Genomic DNA, 18,181 nt, shown 5'->3' with positions numbered 1-18,181 from the left:
CAGGAAGTACAGACACTGTCAGGCTTTCCCCACCAGGTCTGTGATGTTGGGGGTCCAAGTGAGCGCCTCAGTGACCGAGGTCTCAAAAGTAGCTGGTCAGCGGTGGCAAATCGCCATCTATTTTTCACAGAGTAACAAAACAGTTTTGTTTACATATCTGTACAAAACTGAGCACCACGCGATGTGAAACCAAGTTTTATTCAACTAAATAATGGCCAAATACCAACACATCTGTAGGAAATAGAGGCAGCCGTTATGCTGCCGTGTGCTGCAACTAAGATGTAATCCGATTGGCTGACAAGGTGTTGGCAATGTTTCGTGTACTGTGACTGAGCCGCGCTACGACATGGCTAAAAACGGCGACTAAGAAGCGGAGTGGCACGTTAGATGCCTGGCTTTCAAAAAGGCCTTGAACCATGGGTAAGTCTGTAATTTTATCCATCACCATGATTACCGAGTGAAATACGTCTGTGTATGGGTCCATGTATAAATGCTGGTCGGCTAAATATTAAAATTATAAATAATCGATTGCCATCCTATTATTGTATACAGCCTGTTTTAGGTCAACCCCGCCCACTCGGCATGCTTGGCGCATTTACATTTTGACTTGCGACGGAATGCAATATATCCTTGTAGGGGAGTCACATATTGAGACTTGACATCTGTCATGCAGTTAATGTTAATGGTAGTTGTTAAAATTATAAACATGTACACACACAGTCAAGCCGGAGAGTCTGCACACCCCCTTCACCTTCTCCGCATTTTATGTTAGACTTATTCTACAATAGATTGAGTTCATTTTGTCACAAAACTCTACACAAAATAGCCCATAATGACGAAGTGAAAGCAGATTTTTAGACATTTGTGCTAATTTATTAAAAATCAAAAACGTAAAACATCATATGTACACAAGTGTGCATACCCTTTGACAGGACACCCAGAAGTGAGCTGAGGTGCATTTTGTTTCCACTGATACTGCTTGAGATGTTTCTACACCCAGAAGTGAGCTGAGGTGCATTTTGTTTCCACTGATACTGCTTGAGATGTTTCTACAACTTAATTGGACTCCACCTGTGGTAAATTCAATTGCTTGGACATGATTGGGGATTGCCAACACCTGCCTATATAAGGTCCACAGTTGACAGTGCATGTCAGAGCAAACTCCAAGCCATGGGGTCAAAGGAATTATCCGCAGACCTCAGAAACAGGACTGCATCAAGGCATAGATCTGGAGAAGGGTACAGAAAAATTGCTGCAGCTTTACAGGTCCCAAAGAGCACAGTGGCCACCATCATTCATAATGGAAGAAGTTTGGAACCACCAAGAATCTTCCTAGACCTGGCCGCCTGGCCAAACAGAGCGATCGGGGAAGACGGGCCTTAGCCAGGGAGGTGAGCAGGAACCCCAGGGTCACTCTGACAGAGCTCCAGCGTATCCTTGTGGAGATGGGAGAACCTTTCAGAAGATCAACCATCCAGACAGCACTCTACAAATCAGGCCTTTATGGTGGAGTGGCCAGATGGAAGTCACTCCATAGTAAAAGGCACATGACAGCCCACTTGGAGTTTGTTAAAAGGCACCTAGAGGACTCTCAACCCATGAGAAACAAGATTCTCTGGTGTGATGAAACCAAAATTGAACTTTTTGGCCTGAATACCAAGTGTCACATCTGGAGGAAACCAGGCACTGTTCATCACCTGGCTAATGCCATCCCTACAGTGAAGCATGGCAATGGTAGCATAACGATGTGGGGATGTTTTTCAGCAGTGGGAATGGGGCGACTAGTCCTGATAAAGGGAAAGATGGATGCAGCTAAGTGCACTGAGATCCTTGAAGAAAACCTGCTCCAGAGTGCTCTGGACCTCAGACTGGGGCGAAGGCTTACCTTCCAACATAACCACCCAAAGCACACAGCCAAGAGAACAAAGGAGTGGCTTCGGAGAAAGTCTGTGAATGTCCTTGAGTGGCCCAGCCAGAGCCCAGACCTGAATCCAACTGAACATCTGTGGAAGGAGCTGAAAACAGCTGTACCGATGCTCCCCATCCAACCTGACGGAGCTTGCAAGGATATGCCAAGAGGAATGGGCAAAAATGTCCAGAAACAAGTGTGCCAAGCTCGTAGCTTCTTTCCCAAGATGCCTTGAAGCTGTAATTGCTGCCAAAGGTGCATCAACCAAGTATTAGGCGAAGGGTGTGTACAGATATGTAACCCCTAAATAACCCATTTTTGTCAGTAAAATAAAATTGCATATTTTCTAAAAACCTGTTTTCACTTTGTAATTATTGGTGATTGCGCGTAGATGTTTGAGGCAAAAAATGAACTCAATCTATTGTAGAATAAGTCTGTAACGTAATAAAACGTGGAGAAGGTGAAAGGGGTGTGCAGACTTTCCGGCTTGACTCTATACACATACACACCTATACCTAATTTGGATCTAATTTGAATTCATCTGAAGTGAATAGACTTGTGCAAAAGGCAACAGAGCAATTCCTTTCAAAGAAAAGAAGGATAAAAGGGAAGACAGAACATGTAAACAACCTGAATCAAGTTCAGTACCTGATATCACTACAGATGCTGTAATAGAAGCTTTAGGATTAGATCAATACTCAGATTGTTAAGAAATTGAATAATGAATCAAAAATAAATTTGACAATACAAAACTTTATATATTTTTGATGTTTACAATATCAAGTTATTGTTACTGTTACTTGATTTTGTAAACATAAAAAAAAATACACTGACCAAAACTTCCAACGCAAATTTTGAAATATTTTGTGTACGCAAAATAAGATCTTGTTTTGTGTAATGATACCTAAACTACAGTGGTGCTTGAAAGTTTGTGAACCCTTTAGAATTTTCTATATTTCTGCATAAATATGACCTAAAACAACATCAGATTTTCACACAAGTCCTAAAAGTAGATAAAGAGAACCCAGATAAACAAAATGAGACAAAAATATTATACTTGGCCATTTATTTATTGAGGAAAATGATCCAATATTACATATCTGTGAGTATCAAAAGTATGTGAACCTTTGCTTTCAGTATCTGGTGTGACCCCCTTCCTTGTGCAGCAATAACTGCAACTAAACATTTCCGGTAACTGTTGATCAGTCCTGCACACCGGCTTGGAGGAATTTTAGCCCATTCCTCTGTACAGAACAGCTTCAACTCTGGGATGTTGGTGGGTTTCCTCACATGAACTGCTCGCTTCAGGTCCTTCCACAACATTTCCATTGGATTAAGGTCAGGACTTTGACTTGGCCATTCCAAAACATTAACTTTATTCTTCTTTAAACATTCTTTGGGAGAACGACTTGTGTGCTTAGGGCCGTTAGCTTGCTGCATGACCCACCTTCTCTTGAGATTCAGTTCATGGACAGATGTCCTGACATTTTCCTTCAGAATCCGCTGGTATAATTCAGAAATCATTGTTCTATCAATGATGGCAAGCCATCCTGGCCTAGATGCAGCAAAACAGGCCCAAACCATGATACTACGACCACCATGTTTCACAGATGGGATAAGGTTCTTATGCTGGAATGCCGCGTTTTCCTCTTTCCAAACATAACGCTTCTCATTTAAACCAAAACGTTCTCTTTTGGTCTCATCCATCCACAAAACATTTTCCCAATAGCCTTCTGGCTTGTCCACCTGATCCTTAGCAAACTGCAGATGAGCAGCAATGTTCTTTTTGGAGAGCAGTGGATTTCTCCTTGCAACCCTGCCATGCACACCATTGTTGTTCAGTCTTCTCCTGATGGTGGACTCATGAACATCAGGCAATGTGAGAGAGGCCTTCAGTTGCTTAGAAGTTACCCTGGGGTCCTTTGTGACCTTGCTGACTATTACATGCCTTGCTCTTGGAGTGATCTTTATTGGTCGACCACTCCCGGGGAGGGTAACAATGGTCTTGAATTTCCTCCATTTGTACACGATCTGTCTGACTGTGGATTGGTGGAGTCCAAACTCTTTCGAGATGGTTTTGTAACCTTTTCCAGCCTGATGAGCATCAACACTTTTTCTGAGGTCCTCAGAAATCTCCTTTGTTCATGCCATGATACACTTCCACAAACATGTGTTGGGAAGATCAGACTTTGATAGATCCCTGTTCTTTAAATAAAACAGGGTGCCCACTCACACCTGATTTCAATCAATGGAATGACAAACACCTGATTCTAATTTCACCTTCAAATTAACTGTTAATCCTAGAGGTTCACATACTTTTGCCACTCATAGATATGTAATATTTTATCATTTTCCTCAATAACTTAATGACCAAGTATAATATTTTGTCTCATTTGTTTAACTGGGTTCTCTTTATCTACTTTTAGGACTTGTGTGAAAATCTGATGTTTTAGGTCATATTTATGCAGAAATACAGAAAATTCTAAAAAGGGTTCACAAACTTTCAAGCACCACTTTAAAAGCTCATGAGATTTTTATTTTGTTGTATGGGCAGTTTGTTCGACGTGAATGCACATTGTTTAGAAGTTTGCGACTCCACTGAGGTTGAGTAGAACTCACAGACCAAGCCTTCTTAAACTTGGTTAATAAATAGCCATCGCAATGGGCAATTTAAATACTCATTGGCATTGTACTGGTGCAACGTTCGACTATGGCATGACTACGTCAAAATCAGTGAGAAACAGCCATCGGTATGCTTGTTGGTGGAATGTCACAAAGACGGGTTGGCAAGGGCTCTGGGCGTCAACGTGTCAACCATTTCGTGTCTCTGGAGCCGGTATGATGACACAGAAAGCACTAACGACCGACCACGTGATCCCAGACCACATATCACCACCCCTCAGCAGGACTGCCATATTCATCTCCAGCACCTTCGCAATCACTTCCTGCCAGCTACAGTCACTGCTGCACAGACCAGAGGTCGTCACCAGAACAGGATCAGTGACCAAACAGTACGCAATCACTTGCGTGAAGTCGGGTTGCACAACCGACATCCCAGTCGTGGTGTGGTGTTGACTCCTGCTCGTCGCCGTGTCCATTTGGAATGGGCAAGGGCACGTTTGGGCTGGAATGCACTCAGGTGGAACAGGGTCCTGTTTTCTGACAAATCGAGGTTGAAGTTGAGTGTTGCTGACGGCAGAGTGCGTGTTTGGCATAGGAGACGGGAACGTTATGCTGACGCTAATGTCCTGGAGCGTGACCGCTGGGGTGGACCAGCTGTCATGGTGTGGGCTGGAATAAGCAGCAGACACAAGACTGAGCTTGTTTTCGTCGATGGAAACCTCAATTCGGCCCATTACAGTGATGACATTTTGGCCCTTGTCGCAGTTCCACTGGTGACTCGCTACCGCCAACGCTGCAACAGGATAATGCGAGACCACATGTCGCCAGAGTCTGTCAGGAATACCTGAGGCAGAACAATGTTCAGTGTCTTGATTGGCCCATGTTTCCCCCCAGATTTAAACCCTACAGAGCACCTATGGGATATTCTGGATCATCGTGTGAGAAAGCGTGAACCAGAACCCTTCACAATCCTACAGTTGCGGCAGGCACTTCGTGAGGAATGGGAACGCATCACACAGGCTGAAATCCGGCAACTGATTGACTCAGTGTATCGGAGAATTCAGGCTGTGTGAGACGCCAGAGGTGGCCATATAAGATACTGACTTTGATGATGCAGAATCACACTTTGATTTGACGTTATGAATTTCAAACTGGGATGAATTTGTTTTTCATTCATGACTCTAAAATGGTGTATTTGAGTTAAACCTTGATATTTATTGTGTACTGTTAAATCTATCACGAGAAAATGGCATGTATCGTAATAAACCTGAGTGTTGCGTTGGAAGTTCTGGTCAGTGTATATAAAAAGTTTTGTATTGTCAAATTTCTTTTTGATTTATTACTATATAGCAAGTCTATTAAATTTTTTAGTATTGATTAGCATCACTTCAGACTCCATTTTGCTGTTTATAATCTCATTCTCATCTCATCTCATTATCTCTAGCCGCTTTATCCTTCTACAGGGTCGCAGGCAAGCTGGAGCCTATCCCAGCTGACTACGGGCAAAAGGCGGGGTACACCCTGGACAAGTCGCCAGGTCATCACAGGGCTGACACATAGACACAGACAACCATTCACACTCACATTCACACCTACGGTCAATTTAGAGTCACCAGTTAACCTAACCTGCATGTCTTTGGACTGTGGGGGAAACCGGAGCACCCGGAGGAAACCCACGCGGACATGGGGAGAACATGCAAACTCCACACAGAAAGGCCCTTGCCGGCCCCGGGGCTCGAACCCAGGACCTTCTTACCTTCTTGCTGTGAGGCGACAGCGCTAACCACTACACCACCGTGCTGCCCGCTGTTTATAATAAATTGGAAATTCCTCCCCAAATGCCTTGAAACTGTGTCTCATATAAACCCAGTTTTCCATTTTTCTCGCCTCTGGTTCACGGTGAAGGGCTTCAGCCTTTTTAATTGTACCCTCCTATTCTCTGCTTTGTACCCTTTCATTCCCCTAAACTTTGAGACCACTTGCAGCGATGTTGATGAGTAGGAATTTAAATGTGGCAACTCTCGCCACTATACAGTGGTGGGTGCTGGAGACTCTTCCTCCATGCGTCAATGATTACGTTTCTTTTGCTGATGTTAAAAGGAGATACGCAGAGCCATGGCCTCACTTTCGTTTATAAATGCCTTGAGACCGCAAGAATGGCACAGGAATAGTTAAGCGTTAACAATAAATCTAATAATATAGTCATTTTTACGATTAAAGTGATTCGTATAGGTAGCAGTCTGAGTGAATGACCTTGACGTCCGTAACGTCACCGCAGGAAGTCTATCGATCTCATCGCCATTTCCACTATACTAAAACACAGAGCTGACTGCAACTCCAATCCTCCATTTTGAGCTAATTTATCACCATGCCACGTAGATGTGTTGCTGGCCAGTGCAGCAACACGACAGAAGGTGGATTTACGTTGCATTCATGGCCCAAGAATGTTCAAACTGCAAAGATTTGGACGCGTTTTGCGAGTTGTTCACGAGCACATTGGGCGCCTACGAAGTGGTCTCTCCTCTGCACATTTTACTGAAGACTCGTACGAGACCGCTAATCTGTTGAGGAGCGTTGGCTATAAGCCTGTACTGAAAGAGGGTGCAGTATCAACAATTAAAGAAAACCATAAGAAAAGGTAAGCATTTATTTTATTTATTTATTTAAAAAAAGGAAAGTGAGTTCAGTTGCACCAGTCCTCCCACAGTGTAAACCGAGGGTTGTTGCTAAAACCCAAGATGGAACGGGACGTGACATTGTCGCTTGGGCAGTGACCTCCCCGCGGTTGTTGCTAAAACCAGTGACGTCCCATCCCAGGTTTTACTAATTGCCTGAGACAAGCAGTAATAGCGGAGTACTCAGTATGGAGAAAGTGGAGAATGAGTGGAGCAGCCGTCTGATTTCTCTGCTGGATACGCTTGCCTCAGCAGCAATCTCTCGCCCTTACGTAGAAGAAGTGAATGAACGGAGAACTGAACAAACAACTGAAAGTCAGATTGTTTCAAAACAATCGGCCACAAGATCGGCCTTCAAGAAGCGAGAACACAGACGGGTAAGCTCCGAGTCTCATTTGGATACAAAACAAACACATGTTTACCTGCATTTAGATTAATACATGTGACTTGCATTGTGTATTTAAGTTACCGGTATAAGATTATTTAATTTGCTTCAGAATGTGATTGTCTCAGTTCATCTGATTATTTAATTAGCCTTTTACGTTTTATCAGTGAAAATGCATGCATGTACATGCATGTTGCATAAGTTATAACACCTATCCTGTTTTAATGAGAGTCAACCCACAATCAATGAAGTCAAATCAGTCTCAGTTGAGCAAGTCGGTAACGGGATTTCTTACTTTCACCATAAATTTATTTATATGACTTTGGTCTATAGCTGTTGTGGCAGCGGGGGCGTGGTCAAGTGCCGGTCTGTGACAGGAGAGCAGAGTCAGGGAAGGTAAGTGGCAGAATCACTACACCTGATGTCAATTAACCTGCGTTTGTGTGTGTCTTCCCAGTGACCACGCCCTACTTAAGGAGGGAGAGCGTAGAGCAGAGGAGCTCATCCCCGAACCAGACGCCGGTTGTGTGTGCGTCTGTATAGTTTAGAACTTGTTCACTGAAAAAGTGTGGCAATAAAACCCCTGGTTACGAACCTGATCTCTGTCCTGCCGTCCTCTGTGCTCCACCCACCCATACAAACTGTTACAGTGGTGCCGAAACCCGGGATCTGGAGCGCAGCAGCCGAACAGCCCCATGGAGTCTTCCCCGTTCGCCGATCTGGTCCACGCCCTCGCCACGGCCCAGCAAAGCCAGCACCAGGCGCTAATCACCCTCCGAAAGGAGCAGGAAGAGCGGTTCGAGGCCCTGGTGCTGGCCCAGCAAGAAGATCGTCAGGCGTTCCGGCACCTCCTCGCGTCGGCGGGGTCCACCAATGCTCCCACCGCGGGCCCATCCCCCCTCACCCTAACAAAGATGGGCCCGCAGAACGACCCCGAGGCATTCATCACGCTCTTCGAGCAAGTCGCGGAGACCTCGGGGTGGCCGATGGAGCAGCGCGCGGCGCGCCTCCTCCCCCTGCTAACGGGAGAGGCGCAGCTGGCCGCGCTACAGCTCCCTGCCAACCGCCGGCTGGCCTACACGGACCTTTGCCGGGCCGTCCTCCAGCATGTGGGGCGCACCCCGGAGCAGCAGCGTCAGCGTTTCCGCGCTTTGCGCTTGGAGGAAGTCGGCCGGCCGTTCGCGTTTGGCCAGCAACTCCGGGACGCCTGCTGGCGGTGGTTGAGGGCCGACAACTGTAACGCCGAGGGGATCATCGACCAGGTGGTACTGGAGCAATTCGTCACACGCTTGCCAGCAGGAACCGCGGAGTGGGTCCAGTGCCACCGCCCGGTGTCGCTGGATCAGGCCATCGAGCTGGCGGAGGACCATATGGCGGCTGTCCCGGCAGCAGGACAGCAGACAGCCTCTTCTCTCCTCTCCTCTTCTCTCTTTCTCCTCCTGTGTCTCGTCCTCGCCCCATTCCCCCACCGCGGAGGCGGGGGCCGGCGCCACCGGTGCCGGCCCGCCGCACCCGCGGTGCCCTCCTGTTTCTCCCTTCTGTGTCTGTCTCTCCCCCCCCCTCAGGTGAGTGAGCCCCAGAACACCGGTGCGGAGGGGAAGCCTGGGCCGGTTTGCTGGCGCTGCGGGGAGCCGGGCCACCTCCAACAGTGCACGGTAATGGAGGTGGGCGCGGTGGTTCGGATCCCCGACGTGCCAGGAGCCGCCCTCGATCGGGCTGGAGCGTATCACATACTGGTGAGCATTCAAGGGGATACATATCAGGTGTTGGTGGATTCTGGTTGTAATCAGACCTCAATTCACCAAAGCCTGGTGCAAAACGAGGCATTGGGGGGAGCACAGGGGGTGAAGGTGTTGTGTGTGCATGGGGACGTTCACAGCTACCCTTTGGTGTCGGTCCACATTTTTTTCCGTGGGGAAAAATTTAGTGAAGGCGGCGGTTAATCCTCGCCTTACCCACTCTATAATTTTGGGGACTGATTGGCCGGGATTTCGGGATTTAATGACACACTTAGTCAAGAGTGGGTCCTGCCATTTAACAGGGGGAGGTCCCGGTGTCGCCTTGGCGGGAGCAGCTGTCACAGAGCCGTCTACATCATCTCCGCGTCAGAGTGAGGAGCCGCCGGCCCCTCCTCTCTCTGTTGGGGAATCCCTCGCGGATTTCCCATTAGAGCAAACGCGAGACGAGACTCAGCGGCATGCGTTTGACCAAGTGAGAGTAATCGATGGTCAAATGCTCCAGCCGAATGTCACCCCGTCCTTCCCCTACTTTGTGATTATGAAGGATAGATTATACTGAGTGACGCAGGACACTCAAACTAAAGAGCGAGTCACACAGCTTTTAATTCCGAAGAGCCGCCAGGAATTGGTATTCCAGGCGGCTCACTTTAATCCCATGGCTGGACACCTAAGGCAGGATAAGACACTAGCCCAAATAATGGCCCGATTCTATTGGCCGGGGATTCACGGCGATGTCCGTAGGTGGTGTACGTCGTGCCGCGAATGCCTGTTAGTAAATCCAGCGGCCATTCCAAAAGTGCCTTTGCGCCCTCTACCGTTAATCGAGACCCCGTTCGAAAGAATTGGGATGGATCTCGTCGGGCCATTAGATCGGTCAACACAAAGGTACCACTTTATATTAGTTCTGGTGGACTATGCAACGCGATACCCGGAAGCTGTGCCTCTTTGCAATATCTCAGCACGCAGTATTGCAGAGGCACTCTTTCGCGTCATCTCCCGAGTTGGAATCCCGAAAGAGATTCTGACTGATCAAGGCACCTCGTTTATGTCACGAACACTGAATGAACTGTATGGGTTATAGGGTATTAAGCCAATCCGCACCAGTGTGTATCACCCACAAACGGACGGTTTAGTTGAACAGTTTAATCGCACCCTCAAGAACATAATTAAAAAATTCGTAAGGGAGGACACGTGTAACTGGGATAAATGGCTTGAACCCTTGTTATTTGCAGTGCAAGAGGTCCCCCAACCCTCCACGGGGTTCTCCCCGTTGGAATTATTATATGGGCGTAAGCCGTGCAGCCTTTTAGATGTGCTGCGAGAAAATTGGGAGGAGGGACCTTCACCAAGTAAAAACGAAATTCAATACGTTATTGACCTGCGCGCAAAACTCCACACACTCACGCACCTAACCCAGGAGAATTTGCGGCAGACCCAAGAACGGCAAACCCGCCTGTACGACAAGGGTACGCGCCTTAGAGAGTTCGCACCGGGAGATAAAGTACTCGTACTGTTGCCCACATCGAGCTCTAAATTAGTCACCAAGTGGCAAAGACCCTTCAAGGTCACACGGCACGTCGGGGACGTCGACTATGAGGTGAATGGACAGGGATGGGGCGCTACAGATTTACCACCTCAACCTACTCAAACTCTGGAACGAGGAGGTCCCCGTAGCGTTGGTGTCGGTGATTCCGGAGAAGGCGGAGCTGGGGCCGGCGGTTCAAAAAGGTGCATTGACATTGCATCCCTCTCCGGTCCCCTGTGGAGACCACCTCTCCCCGACCCAACACGCGGAGGTCGCCCAGTTGCAGACCGAGTTTTCGGACGTGTTCTCGCCCCTGCCCGGCCGCACCAACCTCATAGAGCACCACACTGAGATGCCCCCGGGGGTGGTAGTGCGTAGTCGCCCTTACAGGCTACCCGAACACAAGAAAAAAGTGGTTCGGGAAGAACTCGAGGCCATGCTCGAAATGGGCATCATCGAGGAGTCCCACAGTGACTGGAGCAGCCCGGTGGTCTTGGTACCCAAGGCCGGCGGGTCAGTCCTTTTCTGTGTGGACTATAGAAAAGTCAACGCGGTGTCTAAATTCGACGCGTACCCAATGCCTCGTATTGATGAGTTGCTCAATCGACTAGGCACTGCTCGCTTTTATTCGACGCTGGATTTAACGAAGGGATAGTGGCAGATCCCCTTGACTCCACTATCCCGAGAAAAAAAAAAAACTGCCTTTTCCACACCGTTGGGTTTACACCAATTCGTCACACTTCCGTTCGGGCTGTTCAGGGTGCCCGCTACGTTTCAGCTGCTGATGGACAGGGTCCTCTGCCCCCCACGCCACCTATGCGGCCGCCTACCTCGACGACATAATCATCTATAGTAATGACTGGCCGAGGCATCTCGAACATCTGAGGGTCGTCCTTAGGTCGCTGAGGCGAGCGGGTCTCACAGCCAACCCGAAGAAGTGTGCGATTGGGCGGGTGGAAGTACGGTATCTGGGCTTCCACTTGGGCAACGGGCAGGTGCGTCCCCAAATTAACAAGACTGCAGCAATTGTGGCCTGCCCGAGGCCCAAGACCAAAAAGGGGGTGAGACAGTTCCTGGGGCTGGCTGGCTATTATCGGAGGTTTATACCTAATTATTCGGACGTCACCAGCCCGCTGACTGATCTCACTAAAAAGGGGGCACCAGATCCGGTCCAGTGGACGGAGCAATGCCAGCAGGCTTTTTCTGAGGTAAAGGCCGCACTGTGTGGGGGGCCACTGTTACACTCCCCTGACTTTTCTCTCCCCTTTATGTTACAGACGGATGCATCGGACAGAGGGCTGGGGGCTGTTTTGTCCCTGGAGGTGGAGGACCGCCCAGTCCTATACATCAGTAGGGAGCTGTCGGTGCGTGAGGGGCGCTACAGCACAATAGAAAAAGAGTGTCTGGCAATCAAGTGGGCAGTCCTCACCCTCCGTTACTACCTGCTGGGGCGCCCTTTCACCCTCTGTTCGGACCACGCGCCCCTCCAGTGGCTCCACCGCATGAAGGATGCCAATGCGCGGATCACCCGTTGGTATCTGGCACGCCAATCCTTTAATTTCAAGGTGGTCCACAGGCCGGGGGCACAGATGATCGTGGCGGACTGGGGGGGGGGGGGGGGGAGTCGGCTGCAGGCCGGACGGCCGCCCGGCCTGTGTCAGGCGGTGGGGGTATGTGGCAGCGGGGGCGTGGTCAAGCGCCGGTCTGTGACAGGAGGGCAGAGTCAGGAAAGGTAAGTGGCAGAATCACTACACCTGATGTCAATTAACCTGTGTTTGTGTGCGTCTTCCCAGTGACCGCGCCCTACTTAAGAAGGGAGAGCGTAGAGCAGAGGAGCTCATCCCCGAACCAGACGCCGGTTGTGTGTCTGTATAGTTTAGAACTTGTTCACTGAAAAGTGTGGCAATAAAACCCCTGGTTACAAACCTGATCTCTGTCCTGCCGTCCTCTGTGCTCCACCCACCCATACAAACTGTTACAACTGTAAAAGGTCTCGGCCTTAAAACCGGTTACCGCTGTGACGTCACGCACTTAGGGCTGGCTGGCTCAGCGGGGCAGCTCAAATGCCAACTTTGCGGTCGATTTTAACTCTCAAAAATATATATTTTTTATTCCCATTTATGCAGCACACAAGAGTCAAGGATGGAGATACTATCCACTCAGAAATTTATTTAAAAATAAAGGTTCTGCGTATCTCCTTGAAGAGAGAGAGATTACTGTCCTGGCACCACTTCACAAGGCTTGCCACCTCCCTCCTGTCTGCTGTCTCATCATCCCCAAAAATCAATCCAATGACTGTGGTGTTGTCTGCAAATTTAATAAAGCTGGTGTTAAGCTGGTCAGTGACACAGTCATGAGTGAAGTGTGTACAGCATGGGACTCAGAACACGGACTTGTGGGGTTCCTGTATTTATGGTTATTGTTTTGGAAATGGTGTTCCCCAGCCTGACTGACTGACTGACTGACTGGGGTCTGCCTGTTAAAAAGTCCAGGACTCAGCAGCAGAGAATTGGTGGCACACCTAGTTTCTCTGTCGTATGTAATCAGTGCAGATGAAATTCGCACGTCTGAAAACTTAAAAACAACTAGGAGAACAAATAAAAACGGTTGTGGGAGGAGTACACAAAGACGTCAGCCATGCTGGGCACCATCTTGTGCCACCAAATGTGGAAAGCATTCAGAACTCGTTTGTCCAGAAATATTCCTCACACCTACGTCCTCCTGCATTCCAAAACAAACCAAAAATAGCTGCACTTACAAAACGAGGAAAGCCCTGTGCTTACTGCTGGAGGCATGTCTGGGAGGGAGGAGGAGAGGCTAAGAGGACACTAATGGGGTGGCAATAACAAGTCATGTATTAAATAAGTCAGGAATAAGACACTCTTATCGCAAAAATCAATCAATCAAATCAATGATGAGGCAGAGTTCCTGCTTCTTTCCTGTTGATGATTTTCCAACAGCAGCATGTCCCTGGACGTGCTGTGCGTCTTCCAACACTCATGATTATATTAAAAAACATCACGTGAGAATTTTTATCCTTTTATAATTACACTTAAAGCGAGTTGGAAACATTACAGTGTTACCTCGGACACTGGAGGTGCCTTACTTCAAGAAAACATCACCGTATCACCGTTTGTTATTCACGTCCGCTGTACAAGATCCTGTGAACGACTGGCGGTTGCTATGGAAACCATAACATATCTCAGAAGGAGCGCATGTGATTTGCTGACCAATCAGAATCCAGAATGCTGCACTAAACCACACCTGCAGTTACAGCGACAGCTTGTGCGTGTTTATTTCCCCACTTCGGCAAAGTGCCTCGACGCCATGACGTCACCGGAGCCCACGCGAGGCCTGAGATGACATTTCGTTTTCATCACCTCGTGCCCTTGGTTTGTCTTTTCAGAGGACACTTATTTAAATGCTTCCGTTTGCGAGTAAACTCAGACGATAGACAAAACCGTGTTCTGAGCTTGGGTCTGTTTGTATCAGAAAGGGGCGTGGCCAATCTTAGACACAGCTGTTAGTCCAGCTCAGGAATGACGGCATTTTATACAGAACACCTCTGAATCCTGATTGGTTGTCTGGTGTTGATTAATTCCCCAGAACAGATAATCTAATAAAATTATCGTTTCTAGAGTAACAGCTGATTTACAGGGACTTGCTGCGCTAAACATGGAGAGATATTTAGGGTGACATTTCTTTCTGGAAGGAGTCTCCAGTTTCAGCACTTTATAACAAATCAGAGGTGGAGCTGGAACATAAATGTATCCGTTTCGAGCTACAAAAGTATGACATGTCGTCGTTTAATTAATAAACAATATTGTAATTGTGGCACGGTGGTGTAGTGGTTAGCATGGTCGCCTCACAGCAAGAAGGTTCCGGTGTCACGGTCTGATCGTGCGCTGGTATAAATTTACCATGCGCATGCGCAGACCGATTTTTTTTTTCCCCCGGTCAACTTCCGGGAAGTCTAAATTTACCATTTCTTGCTGCGACTTTGTACCGAGCGGACTAACAGAACGCAAATTGTGACTACAGTTGTGAGATTTGATTATCCGTAGACAAGCTGTTGAATATGGATGAGGAAACAATCATTTCCCAGTCACAAAATGAAGATCAACAAAACACACAGTCCAAAGAGGCACAAGACTAGTGATTCGCCATTTTCAAAAGAAAGATGACCCAACTTACCTTCTTCCTACAAACTGGATATACTTAAACAAATCAATATTCATGAAGATAAAGTTCATCATTCCTGGCTGCTCCTGATCAGCCTACTTAGTGCATAAACTGGAACTAAAACACGGGCATGTTCTCCCCATGTCTGCGTGGGTTTCCCCCACAGTCCAAAGACATGCAGTTAGGTTAACGTGGGGCAGCCTTGGGCTGAAGTGCCCTTGAGCAAGGTACCGAACCCCTGACTGCTCCCCGGATGCTGTAGTGTGGCTGCCCACTGCTCTGGGTGTGTGTGTATGTTCACTGCTTCAGATGGGTTAAATGCAGAGGATGAATTTCACTGTGCTTGAAGTGTGCATGTGACAAATAAAGGTTTCTTTTTCTACACAGGGTAACATGGTAACACAGATATTAGGGCTGTATTGTGTTATCATATTACCCTGCGTGTGTGTGTCCTCATTTCACCACTTTTTTCCCCTTTTTAAAAAAAAAAAAAACCCTGATAATTAAATTTATTTCTAATTTAATAATATTAATTTAATGTATCACGTGCACTCTATGAAAACCCTGATAGAACCCTTGTATTCATTCATTCATTCATTCATCAAGATAAAGTGAAAATAATTTATTTGTGGATCAAGTATGATCATAAACCTCCTATCATATTGGGCTGGTAAATTCTGACTCGGCCCAATGACAGCAGTCTAATTATACCAAGTTGGTAAATTTGAGAGAATGACTAAATTATTATAATCATGAGGAGTCTTACTTAAACAAATCAGTATTCATCAAGATAAAGTGTAAATAATTCAAGTATGAACATGAACATAAATCTCATATTAGGCTGGTAAATTTAGACTAGGCCCAATTATACCAAGTTGGTAAATTTATACTGTGGTAAGGTTAGACCGTGGCTGCTACAGTTTAAATTTACCTGGTAAATTCAGACTGGTGGTAAACTCAGACCGTGACACCGGGTTCGAACCCAGCGGCCGGCGAGGGCCTTTCTGTGTGGAGTTTGCATGTTCTCCCTATGTCTGCATGGGTTTCCCCCACAGTCCAAAGACACGCAGTTAGGTTGACGTGGGGCGGCCTTGGGCTGAGATGCCCTTGAGCAAGGTACCGAACCCCTGACTGCTCCCCAGGCGCTCTGGTGTGGCTGCCCACTGCTCTGGGTGTGTGTGTGTGTGTTCACTGCTTCAGCTGGGTTAAATGCAGAGAATGAATTTCACTGTGCTTGAAGTGTGCATGTGGCAAATAAAGGTTTCTTCTACACAGGGTAACATGGTAACACAGATACTAGGGCTGTATTGTGTTATCATATTACCCTGTGTGTGTGTGTGTGTGTGTGTGTGTCCGTCCTCATTTCATCACTTTTTTCCCCTTTTTTAAAAAAAACCCTGATAATTAAATTTATTTCTAATTTAATAATATTAATTTAATGTATCACGTGCACTCTATGAAAACCCTGATAGAACCCTTGCATTTTATTAACGCGCCATTAAATTATGGGTTCTATTATTATTATTATTATTATTATAATTATTATTATAGCGTGCGCGCGCTCCTTACCAGCTCGTGTGCGCGCACGGACGCATTGTTGCGGGCTCCTGCGCGCGCTCCCCGGTAACTGAGGTACAGCACCGCCGCTCCACCGGCCGCCAGCCCGAACCCCATCACCGCCCCGCCGCCGCTCCTCATCCCGGCTCTATGACACCCGAACCGAGCCACCGATCTGCTCACCAGTACCGATACCGACAGCATCCTGCGCAACGCCGCCGCCATGTTTACCGGCAGCGCACTGTAGCTGGACAACGGGCTCCGTCCCAAATATCACCTCTCCCTGTTTCCCTTTCCAAGTGCACTTCACAGGTTTGGAACTAAACCAAGCTTCCGGTTTCACTGCTGAACTGGACTCCACCTCGCTCCCTACACACTTAAAAAACCCCATCAAGGAGCCGAATCCCATAATAATCAGCTTTCACACCCTAAACAGTGCACTTCATCCGTTTAGGACACAGCCCGCGCTTCACTCACACAGCTGGCGGAAAGGCTAACACACACCGTGTCACGTGACACCGGCCTTTACTTACGGGTTGTTTTACAATCAGGGAACAAAGTTTGTGTCCCAGGGGTCCAAAATTCAAACCGATTCAAACTGATTCTCGTACCAGTTTCTAAGTGGAGGACAAGTTAAAGAACAGATAGGCATGTGTAATAGTTTGTATTATAAGAAGATTAAGTGTAGCTTTAAGCAGGGCTGGGAGAAACTAATGAAGTGATTCTCAGAGAGGACATGGTTTTTTTTTGACAATTCAGAATCCACTACTTCCATAGTGCTTTTAAATATAAGGCTGTAAGCTTTGTGTTAGTTGTCTCTAATATTTATGTCCACATTTTAGGATGAAAATAATCATTTTAGATGTGTTATTTTATATTGAAAAATTAGCTGTCTCAGAGAGGACAAATTTTGACACAATAGACCCCTTCGCATGTTTGTAAACAAACCGACCGTTGCCAGGATGCGCGCGCAGCCTGGACCCAGAAACAATGGCGCTGCCCATAAGTGTTTTTTTTTTCCTCTTTATTGAAAAACCAAACATTATACAAAACACTGGAAGGGTGGGGTAGAGAAAGAAACATACAGTCATTAATTAAGAAAAGAAAGAAAATTATAAGTTGCCATCAAAATAATTGTCCTTTCGGCTTTGCGGTTGTTCAGTCCTTCAAGAGAGTTCATATATGATTTGACCTCATTTTTAAACGCAGCAAATGAGGGTTTCCTTCCCCCCATTTACATCTATGAATATGATATTTACCCAAAATAATAAAAAGATTCAATATAAACTTATATGGTTCACAAAATGTTTTTCTTTCAAAGAAAAACAAAACATCTTTTTTACTAAAGGATACACTACAAGACCATACCTCACAACACAGACGCTCAACCTCGACCCAAAAAAACCTTGAGAAAAAACATTCATAAAATAAATGACAAATAGATTCAGACATGGCGGCACGGTGGTGTAGTGGTTAGCGCTGTCGCCTCACAGCAAGAAGGTCCTGGGTTCGAGCTCCGGGGCCGGTGAGGGCTTTTCTGTGTGGAGTTTGCATGTTCTCCCCATGTCCGCGTGGGTTTCCTCCGGG

General features: G+C 47.0%; 1 protein-coding gene across 1 annotated transcript in view; it reads right to left on the bottom strand.

Moving 5' to 3' along the window:
• Nucleotides 1-16,797, bottom strand: part of micu3a (mitochondrial calcium uptake family, member 3a) — a 90,276-nt gene extending 73,479 nt beyond the window's left edge. Inside the window, exon 1 of the mRNA XM_060915884.1 lies at nt 16,607-16,797. Within this exon, the coding sequence (XP_060771867.1) occupies nt 16,607-16,735 (129 nt within the window). The 5' untranslated portion in view covers nt 16,736-16,797. The remainder of the gene's footprint in view (nt 1-16,606) is intronic.
• Nucleotides 16,798-18,181: the final 1,384 nt, after the last annotated feature.

This window comes from Neoarius graeffei, chromosome 3 (genome assembly GCF_027579695.1).
Source record: "Neoarius graeffei isolate fNeoGra1 chromosome 3, fNeoGra1.pri, whole genome shotgun sequence".
In the NCBI taxonomy this organism is placed as follows: Eukaryota; Metazoa; Chordata; class Actinopteri; order Siluriformes; family Ariidae; genus Neoarius; species Neoarius graeffei.
The sequence above is the reverse complement of the archived record's forward strand: the minus strand, read 5'-3'. Positions and strand labels throughout refer to the sequence as shown.